This window comes from Theropithecus gelada, chromosome 3 (genome assembly GCF_003255815.1).
Source record: "Theropithecus gelada isolate Dixy chromosome 3, Tgel_1.0, whole genome shotgun sequence".
In the NCBI taxonomy this organism is placed as follows: Eukaryota; Metazoa; Chordata; class Mammalia; order Primates; family Cercopithecidae; genus Theropithecus; species Theropithecus gelada.
The window spans coordinates 25733574-25757812 of NC_037670.1; the positions used below are offsets into that span (position 1 = coordinate 25733574).

General features: G+C 38.0%; 1 protein-coding gene across 1 annotated transcript in view; it reads right to left on the reverse strand.

Moving 5' to 3' along the window:
• TTC3 (tetratricopeptide repeat domain 3) overlaps nt 1-24239 on the reverse strand; it is a 120576-nt gene that overhangs the window by 75872 nt on the left and 20465 nt on the right. The window contains exons 8-15 of the mRNA XM_025378521.1: nt 23618-23703; nt 22257-22351; nt 21034-21096; nt 9188-9242; nt 6404-6566; nt 5386-5431; nt 3667-3790; nt 1940-2003 (exon numbers count right to left, since the gene is read on the reverse strand). Coding sequence (XP_025234306.1) covers nt 1940-2003; nt 3667-3790; nt 5386-5431; nt 6404-6566; nt 9188-9242; nt 21034-21096; nt 22257-22351; nt 23618-23703 — 696 coding nt within the window. The remainder of the gene's footprint in view (nt 1-1939; nt 2004-3666; nt 3791-5385; nt 5432-6403; nt 6567-9187; nt 9243-21033; nt 21097-22256; nt 22352-23617; nt 23704-24239) is intronic.

Genomic DNA, 24239 nt, shown 5'->3' on the forward strand with positions numbered 1-24239 from the left:
CTTGGACAAAACTACTTAACCTTAACCCTGGAACCTCAATTTCTTCCCCTGTATGTAAATGCTGTATGTAAATGCTGAAGGGTAGACAGAATTTATTTAATTAAATGATGATAATGGCCTGAGAAATATCAAGACATTAAAAGCTATCTTCCAAAAAAAAAGTTTTATCCTCAAAGATGTTTCATATGCTGTTGGAATTGCATCAGGTAGGACAACTGCCTGAGTTTCCCCTCCCTGTCATGACGCTAATGTGCTAACCAAATGGAAATGCTCGTTATTAAGTAGCTGTATCTATGGAACTAACTGAGCCTGAGCAAACATGAAGCTGCAGGTCGCAAAAAATAGAAATGGCTGCTAGAAGCAAAACGATGGAAAGAAAAACCAACCACCCAACAAACAAGAGAAGGGAAAAGAGAGGATCGTTAACTAAAAAATCAACAATCTCACCTTAAGAATCCTGGGGCGAACACTTTCAGGCTTGAGGTCAGTCACTGTTGTGCGTGACCACAACCTTAAGCCATCAAGAAAACCTGTATTTTCCTAAATCTCGTGTTAAAAGGCAGGGAAGCATGTAATACACTTTAGAAAGATTTTCTTCAAACTCTGGTGGTATTAAGATTCAGAAATGAATGAAGCACAAAAATATTCACTTCTCCAGAACCTTCATCTCCAAATGATGCCAAGTAATGAGGTTCTGCGGTATCTGTGTTTACTAGATACGTAAATAAATACATGCACTGAGCACACACAACTTAAAACAAATGAGACTTAGCCTACAGCACTGTTATGGTCTGGACATCTGTGTCCCTCACAAGATTCACATGTTGAAATCCAAATCCTCAAGGCCATGGTAATAGGAGGTGGAACCTTTGGGAGGAATTAGGTCATGAGGCTGTCCCCTCATGCATGGGATTAGTGCCCTTATAAGAAGACACCCCAGGCTGGGCGTGGTGGCACACGCCTGCAATCCCAGCACTTTGGGAGGCTAAGGCGGGAGGACTGCTTGAAGCCAAGATTTCGACACCAGCCTGGCCAGTGCGGCAAAACCCTGTCTCTACTAAAAATACAAAAATTAGCCTGGCGTGGTGGTGCACGCCTGTAATCCCAGCTACTCGGGAGGCTGAGGCAGGAGAATTGCTTGAACCCATGAGGCGGAGGTTGCAGTTAGCCCAGATCATGCCACTGCACTCCAGCCTGGGCAACAGAGCAAGACTCTGTCTCAAAAGAAAGAAAACAAAAAGAGACCCCAGAGGGCTGTCTTGCTCCCTTCTACTACATGAGGACACGGCAAAAAGATGGCCATCTATGAACCAGGAAGAGGACCTTCAGCAGACATCAAATCTGTTGACATCATGATGATGAATTTCCCAGCTTCTGGAAATGTGAGAAATAAATGTTTGTTGCTTGTAAGCTATCCAGTTTATGGTATTTTTGTTATAGCAGCATCCGTTCTCAACATGGGTGATATCACCCCCAATAGGGTGAAAATTAGTTATTGGGAGACAATATCAATTCTTTTCACACATAAAGCACAGATGCACATATGGTACATAAACAGCTATTAAAATTTTATGGGGGAGAACAATTAGATTTAAAAAGGTCTAAACAGGCTCCTAGCAGGTGGGAGGAAAGGAGGCAATAATAAACTTTCAATAAGGAGAAACAGCCTAAAAAAAATTAAGAAGCAGGTCAAAAAGAGCTATGTACTTCATCTTTTCCTTTCCTTTCATTTGAATTTCCAAAATTACATTTACTAAATAATATTAAAAGACTGAGCACTGATTTCAAATAAATATTCAACAATTTCTTAACATAGAAGCATTATAAAGTAAAGGAGAACAAGAGTGGATATAAGCAAGGCTTGTGCAAATTGTAGGGCATCCAAGTTTAGGAGACATTATATTAACTTGGCAACAATTGATATAAAAACAATACTCACTTGATGGTGGTGAAAATTCAGGATAACAGTCACAATCATCTACCTTCAACACCTCATCCACCACCTGCCAATGAAAATTAGTGAGACTCTAAAAACAAAAACTAAAACCCAGCCATGAAGAATTCAAGAGCCATATAAAAGAATTTAGAATAGAATAGGATAGAATTAACCCAAGCATCTAAAATATGCAGCTGGTTATTAAGCCTAAATATATAAACAAACAAAAAAAAAGGTAACTAATGATAAGGATCATGATACGCAAGGACGAATTCTTGAATGACAATTCTATTTCTGTTGCCTAGCACAGTGCCTGACGTGACAATTGTTCAGTAATACCTGAATTAACACTATCACATCTGTACATAAAAATCTGCAAGCCTGAGAGTAAAACTATTTTTAAAATATAAATTGGAGGAAGAAAACAGAAGCAGCAGCTGGGCGTGGTGGCTCACGCCTGTAATCCCAGCACTTTGGGAGGCCGAGGCAGGCGGATGATGGGGTCAGGAGATCGAGACCATCCTGGCTAACATGATGAAACCCTGTCTCTACTAAAACTACAAAAAAATTAACCGGGTGTGGTGGCGGGAACCTGCAGTCCCAGCTACTTGGGAGGCTGAGGCAGGAGAATGGCATGAACCCAGGAGGTGAAGCTTGCAGTGAGCAGAGATCGTGCCACTGCACTCAAGCCTGGGCAACAGAGCAAGACTCCATTTCAAAAAAAAAAAAAAAAAAAAAAGAGAAGCGGCAATATGGCACTCGTGAGTATAACTACAAAAGGGTAAGCCAAAAAAGAAGCTACTGATGATATTTTTCTATATATAATAAATTATTAAATATAATCAATTATTAAAGATCAATTATAATAGTGATCATTATTATGATTTAGGTCTACCATAGATACAGAGAGATACAGGAGGTAACTCCTGTTCTCAGATAGTTTACAATCAGATGGGGTGAAAAGACACATCACTTCAGTAGTTAAACAACAATCATCCTTAAGAAGAAAAGAAAGTACTGTGTTATTATTGACATGTTAATTGCATAGTCAGTAATACCTCTCACAGCTCACAAAAGGGAAAAATCACTTAAGCTGGAGTGGTTAAGAAAAATGTTAGTGAGGATATAGCATTTGTGTTTGTTTTTGAGGAAGAAGTACGATTTGGATAGAATGGCCTGAACCCAAGAGTAGAGTTCATTTAGAAGCACCAAGTAAACCTGTGTGATTTCAAGACCTCAAAAAGGGTGGAAGGCTGGAAAAGGGCTGCTAAGGCAGGTTGGGGTGAGTGTTTACAGACCCTTAGTTTCACATCCAGCTGGAAATGCTCAATACAATTCCAGATCCAGCTGGAAATGCTCAGTATAAACTCCTCTCCCTAACTGAACACAGTCTCTTAGAAATTTTCAATGTTATCAACAAGAGGACTTTTCCAACAACCGAAGGAAGACGATACAAAGAGAAGTAAGTGACAAAATGGTTATTTTAAAAAATATTTTGAAAACACATAAATGTGATTTCAAAATAAATTCTGTGACTTTCAAATATTATATTTATGTAGTTGTATGAGATACTCAGATTATTTATTATAAAAAGAATCATTCTTTTGGTAACAATAGGCAAAAAGGGTTCAAATCGCCAAAAATTTGGTTTCTATTACCACCAAAATATTACTGTAAAAATATGAGACTATCTATACTTGAAAAAAACTGTAGTTTTCAATGGAGCTTACTTTTAGATTCTGATTACCACCGTTGGCCATTTCGTGATTAATTTTTCTGAAATCTCTTTCCTTCTCCACAAAGTTAAGTGAAGTTGCAAATACAGGTGCTGATAAATTCCTAGGTGTGTAGGCCCTAAGTGGGGGAAAAAAGAAATGAATTATTATACATTTTAAAAAAGTTATCCTTTGAATGAACAGGTTGCAGCAATCACAGCCTTTTTTCCTTGAAAGCAAGGTATTATTGTTTTAAAAAGATTTTCTACCTGTGAGATGGAGCTTTATACATAAACATTATTTTAAATTTGGTATTAAACTCAAAATAAAGAAAGAACAGTTCAAGGGCCGGGTGCAGTGGCTCACGCCTGTAATTCCAGCACTTTGGGAGTCCAGGGCAGGTGGATCAGCTAAGGTCAGGAGTTCGAGATCAGCCTGGCCAACATCGTGAGACCCCGTCTCTACTAAAAATACAAAAATCGGCCAGGTGTGGTGGCAAGTGCCTGTAATCCCAGCAACTGGGGAGGCTGAGGCAGGAGAACTGCTTGAACCCAGTAGACGGAGGTTGCAGTGACCTAAGATTGTGCCACTGCACTCCAGCCTAGGTGACAGAGAGAGACTCTGTCTCGGGAAAGAAAAAAAAAAAAACACTTCAAAAAAAAGCATTCTGGGTTCTAACATTTAAATACTAACCAGGTGCGGTGGCTCAGACTGGGCACAGTGGCTCACTCTTGCAATCTCAGCACTTTGGAGGCCAAGGCGAGCAGATCACTTGAGGTCAGGAGTTCGAGACCAGCCTGGCCAACATGGTGAAAGCCCATCTCTACCAAAAATACAAAAATTAGTCAGGCATGGTGGCAGTTGCCTGTGGTCCCAGTTACTCGAGAGGCTGAGGCAGGAGAATCACTTGAACCCAGAGGCAGAGGCTGCAGTGAGCCAAGATCACATCACTGCACTCCAGCCTGGGTGACAGAGTGAGACTCCGTCTCAAAAAAATTTAAAAAACAAACAAAAAAACCTATGTCCTTGTGTTAAATTTAAATATCCTAATTTAAGTTAAATTAGGATACTAAAATTAAATTTAAAGATTCCAATTCCACAGCCAATTTCTTTATGTCTACATGTTCAGCATGCTACAGAATGAGGAGCTTCAATATCCCAGACATCTGAACAAGCATGCAGAAAAACATTTAATCTGTTTTAATTGCCAAATAAGCAAAGGTACAACCCTGGTTGCTATTGTTTTCTTGTGAGCATACTCAAGTCTGTCTGTTGCCTATTTCTAATAGGAAGTATCTTAGCCTTTGAAAGACATCAGGAAGCTGGAAGTATTAGGTTGGTCCAAGAGTACTTGTGGTTTTTGCCATAGATGTTTCCATGACAGAGGTGAAGGGCAGAGGGCACAGGATATGTCCCAGCTCTCTGCTGCCAGGAGCTTCACAGCCAAACTGGTCCCATTCAAGCATAGTAACATCCAATTAACATTTCACCCCTCTTTTCCCACAGGATTAGGCTACTGAGCTTATATCTATATGGTTCAGTAAAACAGCAAAATAAATCTGACAACTTACAGGTCACCTGATAACACAGGCACTTAAAAAACTACCTGTCTTCCTTCCATCTCCAACTTTACTGTGGTTGCTATTAGCTCCTAAAGCGTCAAACATAAGTGATTCTTAAATTCATGGAGCAAAGCCACTCCTAGCAGCAGCTACTGACCTGCTATTAACTTACCTGTTTTCGTAAAAGGCTTTAATTGGATCCTTATTTGCTGTTCGACCTATAAAAGTCAATCACACACACATACACATAGTAATCAATGGATTGGCAACATAGACTTTAAAAGATTTTCAAATTTACTTTAAGCTGATAATAAGGAACATCAAATTTAGAAAACTGAAAAGTAAACCTAAGCAATTTTACATTTCTAGATGTCTTTAGTTTTAGGATGGTGTCAACAAAATGTTACATAAACTTTGTCTGACATTCCATCACATGTGATCACTGACAAGTTGACAGCAACATGTAAATCTGAATCAGAGGCGGTACCTGTCTTCAAGAAACTCACAATCTTATTATATAATCATGTTATGATGGATAACAACATGTGCCACTCAAACAGAGCTGTTCAGCTCAGCATTGTACGACCCGAAGAAGAAAAAGCAGGAAAGACTCATACACTCAAAGTGTAGATTAAGGGATTTCAGGCATTGGAGAAAGCAAAAAGACTTAGTAGAGAAAACAAGGGCAGAATGAAAATCTACAACTCCTAGCCTGCACAGCCAATTTCTGCTATATATATAAAAAACATTACATATACATATGTTCAGCACACTATAGAATTAGCACAAACAGTGCAGAAGCATCAAGCAGCTCTACTGAAGGGTCTTTTCTTTAGGAAATAACTTTAGTAATGAAGGAAGTATTTTTAAATAATTTTGTTTCAAAAAGTTTTTATTTTATTCAAAATTTCTGAAAGGGATTTTTTTTTCTACAGAAGAACAAATAATAACAATTTAGTTGCTGTCTGTTTCAAATAAAAAGCACAAATCATTTATAATTACCTAATGGATAACATGTAACTCTACACAGATAGAAATGAAAAACTCAAGTGCCATGACCAAGATAACATGATAAAATAAGGATAAATCATCTGAGGATTGATTTGTGGTCCTCTGTTAATACAAGAAACCCAACTTCCAAAGTCTGAAAGACAATTAGACTGTAAGCAAAAGAATCTTAGGTGAAATACCTTGTAGGTCTTCTATTTGTTTTTGTAACTTTACATGCTGCTGAATTAGATCCTTGATTCCCTCAGGGTCATTTTTACAGAGTTTTTGAGCTTTTATGTTTGCTTGCAGGGCCCAGTCATATTCCCCCAGCATAGAAAGAGCATCACAATAACGATAATGACCCTGTTCCAAAAAGATAAATTTATTTTTTTCTCAAAAATATGCTTAAGTTAAAGAAAACAGGCAAGGAACACTATTTTGCTTGAAAACTGATTCATTACTTAAAATATTAGATTAGGTCCCTACCAATGAAAAATAAATTTAAAATGTTAGTACCTCAGGAAATAAAATTACCTAATGAGCTAAGTGAAAAGTTATAAATAGACAAATAATTACAATAACTAAGGATCAATATTTTTGCTTAAGAAATTTCTGTACCCCCAGGAAAGAGTTCAACTTTTGTTATATTTTGCTAACAGAGAATATAATAATTTTGTGCCAGATAAAGTAAAAAATGTCATTCATTATAAATAACTTCATGTTTTTAAAATATTTGAAGGCAGTAACAGTCTCCAAGTCATCGTCTTTCCTACACCTGGAAATGGAGAAGTTTTTAGAGCTGTGCTGTGGTTTTCCGATACCTCTGAACCTCCTGGGGTCAAATGATTCTCCTGCCTCAGCCTCCTGAGTAGCTAGAACTACAGGCATGCATCACCACATCCAGTTAATTTTTTTGTATTTTTTTGTAGAGACAGGGTTTCACATGTTGGCCAGGCTGGTCTCAAACTCCTGACCTCAAGTGATCTGCCCACCTCGGCCTCCTAAAGTGCTAGGATTACAGGTGTGAGTCATCACGCCTGGCATCTAAAGCTTCACTTAAAAAAAAAAAATGGAGATTTTTACAGTTTAGGAAAATACAGAGACTAATACATAGATACCCAGAATTAACTGTTAACATTTTGTTATATTTGCTTCTGATTTTTTAATGAAAGAAATAAAACTATTTCTGATGATACAGATACGGCTGAAATCTCCTTTGCACCCTCTCCAATCTCTTTTCCCTCTCTTACTGCCCGGAAGCAAACACTATCATGAACTTGATAGATATTTTTCCAGCCAATGTTTTACTTTTTCATTTAACACTTTTAAAAATCCATAAATGTTGATAAGCCAGTTAATTCAACTGCAATCTACTATTTGATTCATTCAATCACTAAGTCAACAATTATTTACTAATGAGCGCCTGCTAAGTGTCAGGCAGCTAGTTAGACAGTCTGGATTCAAGAGTGAAGTGAACCAAACACCAAAAAAATCTTTCCTTGTGGAGCTCATATTATACTGGAAGACATACACAATAGCCAATATAACTCTAACAGTAGATATCATGTATTCAATAATGGTAAGTCCAAAGAGGAAAAAAGTAAAGCAGGGAAAGAAGATAAGAAATGGATAGGAAGTGAGGTGTTTGGCATTTTAGTAATGTGGCCAGGGAATGTTTCACTGAGAAGAGTCCTTTCAATACCAACTGAAAGGAAAAAAGGGGGGCTGGCCAATGCTCTGGGGAAAAGCATTCCAGGCAGAGGGAAGGGCAAGTACAAAGTGGAAGTGGGCCTGGCATGTCTAAGGAACAGTGAGGATGCCAAGGGCCAACATAAAGTGAACCAGGGACAGAACAGGAGGAGTGAGGTTGGAGAAATAACAAGTGTTCAAGACGGGGACAGATCACACAGGTCAGAGTAACAACTTTGCTCAAGTGAAAATACCACATTTATTTGCTGCTTTATCAACAGACATGTAGGTATTTGCAGTAGTATGCCATTAAAACAATGCTGCAATGACCAACCTTGTATATCTTACCATGTGCATATTTGCTAGAAATTTTCTAGGGTACACACACTCAGAACCAAGTAACTGTGGAGTCTGTCTATCATAATGCTCCCTCAGTTGTTGTAAGCAATCACGCTCCCACCAGTTTACTGGGGCTTCCTGTTACTACACATACCCACCAACACTGAGGACAATCAGCCTCTTTAATTTCTGCCAATCTGAAGGACTCAAACAATATGACACTGTAAAATTTACTCACATAGTGGGTTCTGTGTGGAGGCCCTCTATTCTGTACTATTGGTTTCATTTTTCTGTGTACCAAATCCCTACAATTTTAATTACTAGGAAATAGAAATAGTTTCTTATTTCTATTGGCCATTCAGGATTACTCTTCCGTGAAATGCTTACTTGTTTTACTGGCCCATTTTCTACTGGGTTTCTTATTTACTTTAGGAATTATGTGCATATTCTGGCTATAAATCCTACCAGTTATATATGTGGCAAATTATCTCCTCTCAAACTACTATTTCATCTATGGTTGCTTTTGACATACACAAGTTTTTAAGTTTGATATAGCCAAATATATCAAGATGGTTTTTTTCACTGCTGATTTGTGCACTGTGTGTTAAGAAACCTTTTCCTGCCTCCTATAAAGACAGCCTCCTACAGTTCCTTCCCAGTTTTAAGTGGTTTTTCACACTCAGGCACACCCACCCAGAATATGCATAGACGACCTCTCAATCACTAAGGCACCCCGAAGGCTCAAGATGCCCACAGGCCGCCTGTCCTCACACACAGCCTGTCACTGCTGTGGCTGGGTCCCCATGCTGATCATGGATCTCATGACTGCCCTTTCACATTCTGGAGCTCTATGTCATTTCATATAGCATTTTTATGAACAAACACACCCGGTAAACAGATTTTTCACAATGTTGTATGGCATTATTTGCTCAAAGTAAAATACAGAAGAAACCTACCTTTGGCCAAGTGTTCTTCAGAATAGTGGCTCTCTTTCCATCACCGAGTGCATTTCTAAAAAGAAAAACAATTAAGTATTTAAAATTTTTCACTCTTTTTTAGTAAAAGTATTATATCTTGCATATGTATACTTTGTGAATTTTCCATGTATATTATCTAGTCAAAAGATAATTTTAATTTTTAAAAATCCATATAATATACGTCCATTATAGGAAATTTGGAAAATACAGAAAAATAAAACAAAGGGAAAAAGTCACCCAGAGTCACAATCACAACTACCCAGGAATAACTACTTTTAATATTTCTGAAGTATTTCTTGCACACATCAACATCGTATCTATGCATAGTATTCTTTTTTTTTTCTTCTTCTTTTTTTTTTGAGATGGAGTCTCGCTCTGTTGCCCAGGCTGGAGTGCAGCGGCGTGATCTCGGCTCACTGCAACCTCTGCCTCCCGGGTTCAAGTGATTCTCCTGTCTCAGCCTCCAGAGTAGCTGGGATTACAGGTGCATGCCACCACACCCGGCTAATTTTTTGAATTTTGAGTAGGGACAGCGTTTCACCGTGTTAGCCACGATGGTCTTGATCTCCTGACCTTGTGATCCACCTGCCTCGGCCTCCACCTGCCTCGGCCTCCAAAAGTGTTGGGATTACAGCGTGAGCCACCATGCCCAGCCTATAACGTTCTTATTTGTACGTTTTTCTGTACTATTTCTGCATGTCAGTAAGACTTTCCAGATGTATCACTACCAGGTCTTTCACACAACATCAGTTAAGCTACACTGAACAGAGCATGGAAGCTAGACCATAAGACCCGGGTTAAGTCTAATTTAATCACTAATTTTCTTGGGGCTATTAGGGAGTTATTAACATCTCTGGGCCCATTTTTCTCATCTGTAAAATGTGAATAATTCTGTTCTAACTGTTCTGAGGTAGATATTAAATTAGATACATTATTAAATTACTTTCATAATCTATCAAGTGCTAACAGATCCATACCACAGTCTATCAGTTTCCTGGCTTCCTTATCTTCAATGACTTCCACCTCTAGCCCAACTCAGCCACCCATCACTGCACCCCTGGAACTTAGCATCACTCAAAACTGTTCAAACTTCAAACTGTTCAATCACTAATTCAGGTATCCAACTCCCACTATAACCTAGGTTGTCCCATTTAACTTGTTCAACTGTTCCTATCTCCTCAGGGTACCCAACTCACTGACTTATTCACCTACTTTTTTCAACATAGATTAAGATTTGCTGGTTCATCATTTCACATTCATATTTATGCTAATTCATCACTATTAAAGAGATTTCAAGGAAGAACTAGATAACTTATACTACCAGATATCAATACCTACTAAAAGGTTACATTAAAAAAAAAAAAAAACCCAACTAGATGAGGATAACCTGACCAACAAAATAGACTAAAGAAACTAGAAATGGATTCTTACACATAATCACCTGATTCATGACAAAGGTAATACTGCAGTACATGGAGAAAATATACTCTTTTAATAAATGGTACTAGGTCAATTGGACATCCATATCTTTTCTTCTTTTTTCTTTCTTTTTTTTTTGAAACAAGGTCTCGCTCTGTCACCCAGGCTGGAGTGCAGTGCTAGTCCCTCTCACCACAGCCTTGACATCACAGGCTCAAGCACTCCTCCCACCTCAGCCTCCTGAATGGCTGGTACTATAGGCATGTGCCATCATGCCTAGCTAATTTCTGGCTAATTTCTGAATTTTTTGGAGAGACAGGGTCCCATTATGTTGCCCAGGATGGTCTCAAACTCCTGGGCTCAAGCAATGGTATTTGTCAAGTGGGTGGTATTTGTCAAAGTTCCTGCCTTGTCCTCCCAAAGTGCTGGGATTACAAGCGTGAGCCACTGCTTCTGGCCCATATGAATCTTGAACACTATCTCACACTAAATACAAACACCAGATCCAGATGGACTGCAGATCTGTACATTAAAGTTGAACAATCAAACCTTTAGACGAAACACAGAGAATCTGGTGACCTTTGAATGGGTAAAGACGATAAACAGAACACAAAAAGAGCTTATCATAGAGAAAAACCGATAAACTGTACTACATTAAAATTAGTAACTTGTTTGTGAAAAGAAAACACCGACAGTGAAAAGGCAAGCCACTGAGTGTGAGAAGATATTTGCAATACATATATCTGACCAATGACTCGTATTCAGAATACAAAAGAAAAACTCCTAAAAATGAATAAGGCATTCTACTCAAGAGAAAAAAATAGCAAAAGACTTAAACAGGCACTTCACAAAAGAGAATATCCAAATGGTCAATAACCTTATGAAGATCTGAAATATCCTTAATCAATTTATGAAAATGGAAATTATAATCACAGTGGTATGCCACCATCACCCACCAGAATGTCTAAAATAAAAGATGAAAAATAGTAAGTGTTGGTGAGGGCACAGAACTGAAACTCATATGCTGCTCTAAGAGTACAAAATGATACAATCACACAGGAAAGCTAAATGCATATAAGCATACCCTCTGTTCCAGCAATTCCACTCCTTGATTATACACTCAACGGAAATGAATACGTATGTTCACAACAATACTATCTGCAAAAGCCAAATACAAGAAGCTACCCAAATGCCCATCAACAATAGAATGGATAAAATGTGGTATATTCATGCAATCAATGAACACTTTACAACTACATGCAACAATATGGATCTCAAAAACGATGCTGAAAACCAAACAGAAAAGAACACATCGTATATTATTTCATTATATTGCACTAAAACAGGCAAAATTAACCACCAGAAGCCAGGCTAGTAGTTATCCTGGGGGAGGAGGTGGGTCATGACTAGGAGGAGGAACAAGAGGAACTTCTGGGGTACCGGGGTTGTGATCTGCGCGCTGGTTACAGTTGTTTGACTTCCAAAAATTCTATCTACACTTAACACTTGTATACTTTTCAGCATGTGTATTAAGATTTTTTAAAAAGGACATAAGACAAAGTTGTCCTTCTTCTGCTGAAGACGTCTGAATTACAGCAGCCATCCTTCATTCTGAGGGGACAGCCTGAGGACCAAGTCACACATTGAGGCTGGAAAAATCTAAGTCTCTGATGACATTGTTGAGCCACTGAATATACAACCTAGCACACCACCTTCTTCTGGAACTCTTGAATAAGGTAAGTTTTCTTTACCATTTAAAGAGACTCACACTGGCTCTCTCTCCCCAAATACCTTTAAAAGCTGCCTATGCTAGCTGTCTCCATTTCCTCACATTTCTCAACCCCATCTAATTGGCATCTGTTCCAAGCACTGACAGCTTTCCCTATGGTTACTGAATGACATCCATGTTGCCAAATCTAAGTTCCACTGTAACTGGCTTCTCAGTAGCCAACAGACACTGCTGACCATTCTTTTACTTACTTCTGACACCACACTTAGTCTTCGTTCCATCTCTCTGGTCACCTTTTAATACTCTCCTGGGCAGGCTCATCCTTCTCCAACTGGTCATGTGTGTTCAAGGCTCAATCCTGATTCCTCTCCTAGTCTCAGCCTAGGTTCTCTCTAGGCCATTGGGTCTCAACCTTGACTGCACACCACCTGGGGAGGTCCTAGAAGCCCAATGCCCAAGCTTTACTCTAGATTAATCGAATCAGAATCTCTGGGGTGGGTGGTATTTGTCAAAGTTCAGTGATTCCAAAGTGCAGTCCAGGTTGAGAAACACTTCTGTAAGCAATCTCACCCACAACTTCAAATCATGGAGGCTAACTATCCCAAACATGTCTCCCGTCCAAACTCTCCCTTGAGTTCCAGACCCATATAACTCACTACCTATACAACATTGCACTTTGGATGCCTCAAAGGCACTGGGTTTTTGTTTTTTGGTTTTTGTTTTTTTTTTGAGACAGAGTTTTGCTCTTGTTGCCCAGGCTGGAGTGCAATGGCGCAATTTTGGCTCACTGCATCCTCCGCCTCTCAGGTTCAAGCAGTTCTCCTGCCTCAGCCTCCTGAGTAACTGAGATTAGAGGCAGCCCCCTCACCACGCCCAGCTAATTTTTGTAGTTGTAGTAGAGACGGGGTTTCGCCATGTTGGCCAGGCTGGTCTCGAACTCCTGAACTCTGGTGATCCTCCCACCTTGGCCTCCCAAAGTGCTGAGATTACAGCTGTGAGTCACCACGCCTGGCCTTCAAAGGTACTTCGATTCAGTGTCTAAGAGTGAAGTGCAGTTCTACTTCCTACAAATTTATTCCTCTTCCAGCAATCCCAATGTGAGTGAGTAGGCCCATAATCCATAATGCTACTTAAGGCAGAAACGTCACAATAGTTCCAACCGCCTTCACTCTCACGTTCCAACACCAACCACAAGCAACTTCTGTCAACTTCACCTCTAAACTCTTGAATCCTTCCACTTTTCCATTTCCATTGTCAATATTCTGCTGGAAGCCATCATCTCTGGCCTGGGCTACTGTAATAGCCTCCTACTACATCCACTACATCCCCTTCAGATCCATTTTCACTGTGCTCAATTTTTTTTTAAGTACTAATGCTCTCTCCTCAGTTTAAAAATCCTTTACTTTCTTATTGCTTTTAAATGCCAAAAGCCTTAACATAGCCTACAAGGCCCTCCTTGGCTTAGCCTATGGCCATACTACCCTCTCCTCTGTATTCAGTCCATCTAGCAACTACCAGTACCACAAATGCAACAAATTCCTCCCAATACAGGCCCTCACAATGCCAGCCCACTGTCTGACACACAGAGGCTGTTTTTGCTCATTTCTGACATTATCCATCAACAGAACCCCAATATTTGTTGAATCAATGCTGAATGTTACTTATTATAATATACAGCACTACAAACAGCATTGTTATAATAGCATATATTATAGATATCACAATATTAGTATATGAATGCAATTAATGCTAATAAAATTTCACATTTACTGGCATATGACCACATCCTACAATTAAGGCAAAGTGGGCATAGTCAATTACATGATGCTATTGCTTATCCAGACCACACTGCAGCCCAGGGTCTAAATAATCAGGTTTGACTTTTGGTAGCAGCAATTCCCTGCACAAGAGATGTATGAAAATGGGACAAGACTCAAGATGCAAACAGTTATTTACGCTTGAAGACTGTGTGACACGGTAAGAGTATTAAACAGAGTAAGAAACAGAGTTCTAGTACAGGTGCTCCAACTTATTGCTCTTACATGGGGAAGTGTTTTTATTTTTCCAGCCCCTCCTCATTACTGCATATAAAATATGCTACATTCTGCCCTAAAAGGTGATGTTTGTAAAGAACACTTATTCCCTTCCCTCTCCCCTAGTTTCCATGTAGATTTGCTAATTACTCCTGAACTCTTTCCTCTCTCCACCCTTGGCTAACATCCCCAGATGATGAATAATAATTTATCTAATGGCGAGGGAGGGACACTAATCATATGTGGGGCTTTGCCTCTTCTTTTTCTCACTCTTTGGAATCCTTTTTATTTTTTTTAGACATGGTATCGCTGTATCGCCCAGGCTGGAGAGCAGTGGCACTATCTCAGCTCACTGAAACCTCTGCCTCCTGGGTTCAGGTGATTCTCCTGCCTCAGCCTCCCAAGTAGCTGGGATTATAGGCATGCACCACCATGCCCAGCTAATTTTTGTATTTTTAGTAGAGATGGGGTTTCACCATGTTGGCCAGGATGGTCTCAAACTCCTGACCTCAAGTGATCCATCCGCCTTAGCCTCTCAAAGTGCTGGGATTACAGGCATGAGCCACTGTACCTGGCCTTACTCTTTGGAATCTAAAACACCAGATTCCCTTTCCTTTCAGGCTTAAAGTTCCCAAGAGTCCTGTTCTGTCTGACTGTGGGTGAATTATTGGTTGGTGCAAAAGCAATTAGTAATTGCCATTACTTCTAAAAACCACATTTACTTTTGCACCAACCTAGTAGTAACCAGCCCCTTGACTATCAGACTTAAGGCCTGTTCTCCAATTGCATCTGTAATAAAGGCAGTATCTGATCACTAGTTGCCTGTCTTTTCCATCCATCTTTTAACCGATTCTGGACTTGGAAGGGAAAGGAGATGCTATTTATTGACTCTCTCAAACCATACCATAAAAAGTATGCAAGAATTTTGCAAGCCATATAAGGGATATTGCTTTTTTCCTCAATTATAATTATTTTCAGGACCTGACCAGATCAATAAAGAAATAACAACTATTCCCCAAGTTTCCAGATCTTCCAACTAAGGAACAAAAGCAAGATTCAGGTATAAAGGTCAGTCACTGACAAATATGCAGTGAATAATAACCATGGACTGAATAAACATACATTTTAAATAAAAAGTTAGTGTCTATAATTAAAATGATATGTTCTTTCATTCAACTGAGTGAAATAAATTTATCAGAAATGTGTCCTACAGATATATTTGAACCTGAGTGTAAAACATAAGTAAAAAGATAATCATTGTATAGGTATATATAGTCTTTAAAAGGAAAATAATCTACATACTAATAAATCTATAATTTAACACTGTAAATAAAATAATCTATATACTAACATAAACTAAGCATACATATAAACTATATACTAATATGATATGAACTAATGGATTACATGGGCAATCCATTCAGGAAAACACTGTGCAGACATGAAGAACAAAGTAGGTCTCTATATACAGATCCACAACAAGCTCCAAGACTTAAATATAAAAAAAAAACCACGACGTACAACAGCGTACGTAGTACGTTCCTACCCATTTAAAGAAAAAGACATATACATTACATTAAACCAAATAAAACTGCCTATATTCTGACTTACAAAAATGGCCACTTCATTTGGTTCAACATAAGCGCTTGTATAGGCATAAAATATTATGAGAATACACAAAGATATGAAGAGATGAATCAGAGGATGGGTCAGAGTGGGCGAGCGTACCTTTTCCTACTCTGTTGCTTACCGTGTGCATTTGTTATTGTTTTTTTTTAAAGGGGGTACACCCCAAATAAGACTGAAAAAAGTAAATATTTTCTTCAAAAGCAAATTCAGTGGCTTCTAAGCAAAAATAAAGAAAACACACCAGAGGGCAGAGTGAGGAATAATTCACCAAACCAACACACACACACATAAATTTGTGAAATTCTCACAGAAACATACAGTGCTTTATATCTCTAGTCTTAGAGAAATTTAGGGGGGAAAAAAGCAACGAGAGAGGAGTCAGTTAATGTCTGTCTGTCTGCTACCAATCACAGTTGGGATCTGATGGAAGGCAGTACCATGTGATGGGTACTTAAATGAATACCAACAGTTGAAGTAAACACCAAGTTTAAAAATACATGATTTTCCAAAGCAACGCAAAAACCATTCAAGCTAAGCATTCCCTTTCTCCACTTAACATTTTCCCTTACACAGTTCATCACGTCCCACCAAAGAATCTGAATTTTCCATGAGTCCACAAGAATGAATTGAATAGTAAGTGGGCAAAGTCTAATTATGTATATGACATCAGCTGTTGGAACTGCAGAAGCTACAGATATGCCTAATTCCTTTCTCTAGATTCTTGTCTAAACTGAAAAGTTCTGATTACTTCAATTACAATGATCGCTCTCAAATGCCCTATAGTTACCAACTCGTATTTGAAAAGTACACTTTGAGAAGGAGCAGAATAAAATGGACATCTCATCTTCTAAGCCACGTGTCCTGGGATAAACACAATCCTCAGTGTGAAGATTTGAAGGGGAGAGGCTGCGGCAGGAGTGGCGGTGCAGGAGGCAGCACAGTTCCCCAACCCCTGCCTCACGCCAACCCCATCTCCTGTGTTTTCCAAGCGCAACATTCGCAGGACCGGAAAGGTTTTGAAAGGCTCTTGGCCTAACTTATATTCACCCAAAAGTGGTTGGATTTACAAACTGCATGACTATTTCGGCATTAAAATCATCACTGCCACTGCCACCATGTTTGAATGAAGCATCTGTTTCCCCATATATACCTCACCTCAGGCTTCCCCACACACACTTCACACTTCTGCAACTGGCCTTACAATACTTATATTTCTCTTTTCAAGATCACTGTTCACTATTTTATCCTTGATGTTTAGTGGTCACTGTTCTTGTTTTCTGTTCCTTTTCTCATGTGCATTTTTAATCACATTTTGTTTCACTTTTTATCAAATATTTCAAGTATACATAAAAGTACAGAGAACATCATTAACAAAACGAACACCCATGTACCTACCAATGGTATACCACCTTAGCAAGAAATTAACATTTTGCCATATTTACTTCAGCTCTTTTTGTAGTAGTTTGTTACAGTTGACATCCACTGTGTACCATCCCTCCCAACTCCAATCCCTTTTCCCTCCTCCTCTCCCCAGCCACTCCCCGGGTGTTTAACACGCCCATGCATTTTTAAACATTGTTAATACACAGTCTGTATATATGCATATTGTTTTGCATGTTTTTAAACATTAATAAATGGCATCACAGTGTACAAATCATTCTGCAACTTGCTTTTTCACTCAACATTGTGTTCATTTTAACTGCCATATAGAATTCCATTGTATGAATATACCATATTTATCCATTCCCCTATTGATGGCCACTTAGGTCGTTTCCATTTCTTTAGTCTTACAAACAATGCTATCATGAAGGCGTATACATATCTTCTTGGGTACACATTTGAGAGTTCAGAGGATATGAGCCTAGAAGTGGATTGCAGAGTATGCACATCTTCACCTTGTCAAATTGCTCTCCAAAGTGATTGTACCAATTTACACTTTCTCCAGCTGAATATGAGAGTCTCCTTTGTTCCACATCCTCTCAAACACTTGGTATTATGAGATTTTTAAACTTTTGTCCATCTGATGGGTATAAACAAGAAACTCGTAGTTTTTAATCTACATGTCCTGGAAGGATAATCATTTCCTCATAAACGTGTATTGACTATTTAGACCATTTATTTTTTAATTTTTCCAACTTTCACATTCCCTTTTATTCTATCACCACTTTCCCATAGTGATTAATAGTAGAGACTACATCCAGGCTGCCTGGGTTCAAATTCTGGCTCCATCACATCCACTCCTCAGACACTTTGCTTGGCCTCCCTATACCTCAGTTTCATCATCTGTAAAGAGGCAGTAGCACCTACCTCACACAGTTGTGAGGGTTTTACGAGTTAATACACATTAAGTGCTCAGAACAGTGATAACCATGTTGTAAGATACAGTATTATTATTTTTACCCTTTGAAAGATTAATCTTACCAAAGTTCTCTTTTTTAAATTGAATCTCTTTTTCATTTGAAGTTTCAACTTATATTTTCTAATCTTTTAGGATTAAGTATTTCAGAAGTTTTAGCATTCAAGACTTTAACCCTTTTATTCCTTTCTTTTCTAGTATTAAATTGTCCCATTTCTGTCCTCTTTGGACATCTCAATTCTTGCTTCAATTACAGCAGATAAGCAGTCTGGCCTTGCAGAACAGCTGAGGAGTGCATCCTCACCAAACTGGGGAAGGGTAGGTGCTTTACCCCCAGCTGTCCCTGCAGCTGCTCAGCCAGATTCCCACAGCAGATCCAGCATCCCTCTGCTTGAGAGCTTCAAAACATCTCAACCTCAGTAACTCAGATAAAAGTCTTTCTCAGGCATGGGTCCTCCTGTGTCAATGGCAAATCTGAATTACTGGCAACGTGTTCTTTCCTTAAGTAACACCATCTAGTCACCTGATATATATATATTATACTATAGACTTACATATATATACTATGAGTTTTATATACTATGGACTCTGAAAACATCCCTACAATATTGAGCAAATCACACAGACAATATGTGAGGAGCTAGGAAACGCCAGCAAAACCAGTGTGGTAAAACACTTCATGCATAAAACAGGCATCCAATACATATTGGTGATTGCCTAGTAAGAAACAAAGGGTTCTCAATGCTGCTGACCTGGCTCTAGTGAAATGTAGATGGTATTAAACCACAAGCTAGACCATCAGCAGGGAGGTACAAGGATAGATCCACAAGCTGCTCTTGGCCTTTACCTCACCAAGCTACCTAGCTTCTGTACTTCTACTTTGATTCACCTCCTGTTGCAGCAAGGTATTAGAAGGATCTTCCTTGTGTGTCTAGTATTCAACACTCATGAAAGAGAGCAGAAACACCCTGGTTTGCCTCTCAGCTCTCAGAGGTGGAAAGTGGATAGATAACCTTCTGCCAAGCAATATTTCAGATAGGCACCTCAATTTTCACAAGAGGCTAGCCAAGTTACCAACCTATTCATCTGATCTTGAAAGCATACAAATTCACCTTTAAACAGCACAAAATAAATGCAATTCTGGACCTAGCCAGAAGCAATAACCTAAAGACACTTGCAGCTCATTTCTTGTCAGAACCCGTTGAGGACAGTGGTATTGATGGAAGACTCTGTCAAGCCCATCCATTCCTCTAGTCTAGATAGCCTCGGTTTATCCACGGCTTAAGCCATCTAAAAGCTGCATAACGTTAATACAGCGGTATTCTCCAAGGTGGTTGGATTACTGGTGATTTTTATTTTCTTCTTTTTAAACTCTTGTATTTTCCAAATTTTCTACCATGAGAATGTGTTCTGTTTACAATAAAAGAAAAACACAATAAATGTTATTTTTAAAGCTACATGCTTAGAATATACTACCTTCCCCACTCCCACCCTCCCGTACAAGTGCTTTCACTGAAAAACAACTGACAGCAGATTCTCAGCTTTCATGAGAAAACTTCACAAAAAACGTATTTGTGAAACTCAAAACTGTGCTTTCAGGGAGTTTTTTGCTATGCATAAGAATACTGCTGAGATTATTCTCTACTCCATCACTCAATTAATATTACAGCCCACCTTCCTTCAAAACTAAACACTAGGAAAATTATTTCACCTGACAAATTGGTGTCCTGTTTCTTTATGGACAATGAGAATTAAGTAACTTGTCAAGTTTTCCCATTTCATTTTGGACAGCTGAAGGTCAGAGGCAAATATGAATTCTAACTAATACCTATGCAGGACCTTATGCCTGTGAAGCTCGGTTCTGAGAATCCCAGATTCCAACTTCGTTTTCTGGTTTGTTTTCGTTTGAATATTCTTCTACTATGTGGATGTATTCTTGACTCCACCCTACACCCTTCTTACAGTAAAGCAGGACAAAATAAAATATAATAGTCTACCTGCTCAATATTAATGCTTATAATTTATGTTCTAAAAATTTTATACTGGGGAACAATAAAATCATGGTGCAGTATCTTTCTCAGTCTTTCTTAGCTAATAAATAAAAACTCAGCTTAAATTCAATATAAGGAACTAGGAATGAATTATGATTCCACTCTTATACTATTAAATTTATTTGCTTTCTTTCACTTATGAAGGATATTTACTTAATTTTTTATACCAGGATAAACAGAGAAAAAATGAAAATGCTTCTTTTATACTGTATGGATTAACAGAGCATAAAGAGGTAATATAGATGTCATAAACACAGACTTTGACATCATCAGATAAAATCTGTGTTCAAATCTTGGTATCACTAGTGGTACACGTTGGTCATGTAAAATGTGAACTATAACATTACCTACCTATTATGGGTGCTGTGAGAACTAAATAACATATGCAAAGCACTTAAAATAATGCTTAATATATGTCTGCACTCAATCAGAATAGCTGCTGCTGTCACTGTTATATATAAAGCCTAAGTGTATTCTTTTAACCACTTAAGTATTTCTGCCAAAGAACTAGTCAAGGATTTTCTTGTATACCTGCAAAACAGAAAAGTTTCCCAAAAATCGGTATTTAGCATAATAATTCCGTGGTTGAGATATTTTAATCAACTTACCTAAACTGTCCAGTACGAAGAAAACAAAGAGCTCGGTTACCATAAAGAAGGTGGTTTTCAGGTCTTAAAAAGACACAATGTTTAGTCAGTAAAGCACATTACACACGAAACAAATAAAAATCACGACGAAAACATAAGGCACAAGAAAACTTTTTTTAAACTTTACATCTGTGTGGCAGAGCAAAAAGAATATAGGACCTGGAGTCTTAACTGGCTAAGTCCCAGTTCCTTCACTTCCTACATAAGTAACTTTGTTTGAACCAACCTAAACTTCCCTTTTTCAAAATGAAGATAACTCTAGTTGCTCTAACTCATAGGGCTGTTGTGAGGATCAAATGAGACATATTAAAGAGCTAGCAAACTACAGAGTAACTCTAGAGGATAGGATTACTTATATAGTAAGTCAGGACTACGACTACAACTACGTCGTTTTGACAAACAACTGAGAACGGAAGCCTACAGTAATTGCAAATTAAAATAGCTTCATTTGAACTTGTTTTTTAGTTTTATCTGACTATGTGTGGTAAAATGTATCTCCCTTTCCTCCACTTCTTCCTCAAAAGAATAGGGCAGCAGCCTTTCAGAGGTGATACACTAACTGGATTCCCTCATTCCCTGTGGAGATGCGCAAGGGAGGAAAAAGAGCAGTGGCTACAGAGCACCCTTCAAAGGCTGCTACAATATTAGGTGGCCCAACTGAGATAACAGGGGCACAGTTATGAGGCACATCTGGAGGAAAGCTACAAAGTTCTAGCAGCTGAGCAAAGAGAAGACAAGGTAAAGAGCATATATGTATTCTCTCAATTATCCTGTAAAAGTTCCCCCTTAGAAAGCAAAAAACCCTGAATGGGTGGCATCTTCAGTATTAAGAACTAATCCTTTAATCCTTTTTGACCAGTTAATAATTTTGGAGGACTTGGTTGATAGCAAAATGAGAACAAGACAAAAGAGATAACTCTGTACTGGAAAGTTTTAAAGAAAATGGAAGAGGGCAGAACCAAATTCACAATTTTGCCTGACTTGCTTGAGTTATGCTACTACGTTAGCTTCATATACCCACGCCATCTTCAATGCTTCGAATGCCCAAGGATGAGAAAAATCTATTCTGCATAACAAGTTGGAAGATACTTTCCACTTCTCCATCTTGTTTTTATTTCTTCTGACTACCATTCTAACTTGATCTGACACAGAAACAGGATTTCTTTGGTTCTATTTGCTCTTACCTATATTCAATGGCTCTGGTGTAATAGATAATAGCTATATCAAATCTTTCTTTGGAAAACTCTTCATTTCCTCTCATTTTCATTAGTTCTCCTTGCTGAGAAACCAAGGTGAAAGAAGACCCATCAATTAGCTCCAAAGATAATCAAGAACCCAATACCTAGGAAAAATGTATCCGGGTTTCTATCTTGGGTATCAGAAATAACTAGGGGATTATTTATGTAGAAAATGAGATTACAATACCCAATATTTTGTTACATATATATATGACACACACTACACACACACACACACACATATACTTTTAGAGACAGGGTCTCACTCTGTCACCCAGGCTGGAGGGCAGTGGAGCAATCACAGCTCACAACAGCCTCAATCTCCCAGGCCCAAGGGATCCTCCCATCTCAGTCTCCCCTAGCTAGGACTACAAGTGCACCCCACCATGTCAAGCTAATTTTTAAAAATTTTTTGTAGAGACCAGGTCTTGCTATGTTGCCCAAGCTGGTCTTGAACTTTTGACCTCAAGCAATCCTCCCACCTCGACCTCCCAAAGTGCTGGGACTACAGGCGTGAGCCATCACACGCAGCCTCGGTATATATATTTAAATAAACCTATCTTGAATGACTCAACACTAACTTGGTTAGAGAATATTAAAAGTAAACAAAACCATCACATTATGAATAATTACTAAAATTTTTGCGCTGTATTTGGTAGACCCACTTTTAAATATAGCTTATTAATAAGGCAAATAAGGTAATAAGGCTAAAAAACAGATGCAAAGTAGAATTTTAACTTTAGGTTAGCAAGTATGATATTATCCAAGAAACCTTAGTGCCGAAAAACATATAAATCAATAACATAGAGGCAATGTTGATTAGACTAATTGCAAAGCATGAGTTGGTAGGTTAATGAGAATATATATGAAGGGTGCTAGAGAAAAAACTAAAACTTTTCACTTCAAACACTCATTTTTTTTAAATAAACTAAATCACATCGTATCAACAGCATTAGGGAATTCAATAGAACATTAAATATTTTCCCAAATTCCTTTTTTAAAATTGAGTTAAAGTCCTATTTTCTATGAGTGAACAGTGCAGCACATGAATTACATCTCAGCTGTTACCAAAGAAAATCATACTTCTTCAACTCATTAAAGACTCAAGTTTTTAAAAATCAAATTTTCACTTTCAATTAATGGTTTTTAAATCATTAGAAAACTCTGATCAAGATATTAGTTATTTCCCTCAAATATGTCATCCAATTTTATGAACTGTATATTATCAGCAGTTTTATTAACTTCCTCTGAGTGTTAAAAGTTCTAATGGGCAAATCTTAAAATATATTTATAATATTCATTCTCACCTCTATACAATCCATACAACTTTGAGTTTTAAGTTCTTCAAGCAAATTGCAGTCTTCCATTACAATTTTAGTTATGTGGTACTTGTCTAAATTTTATTTTTAGGAGAGAGCAAGAGAGAATATTTATTAAAAAAAAATTGGTATTGATAATATTCTAATTCTTAAGTTAGGTGAGTCCACAAAGGTCCTGTATTATTATTCTTTCTAAATAGCACGTTTCTTGCAACCTTTTATGTATATTAAATAACATAGTAAAAAATAAACTGATAAAATGTTGCAGAAAACATCAGTTATTGCTTGCTATGAATCTAATCTCACTTTTTACTTCTAGCAATAAAAAACCTTTATTTATTATTATATTAGTTGCAATTGTATTTATAATAAATGCACTGTCATAAAATATTCCAAATAGGCCACATAATTACTTACTTCAATAAACACTGTCAAGCATGTATGGTATACCATGCACAATATTCAATAAAAATGTATGAAAACAAAAACCTGGAAAACTACTTTCTACAATATATTTAATATAAAGATGGAGTATCTCTTATTCAAAATGCTTGGGATCAGAAGTGTTTTGGATTTTGGATAATTTTGGATTTTGGAATATTTGCATTAT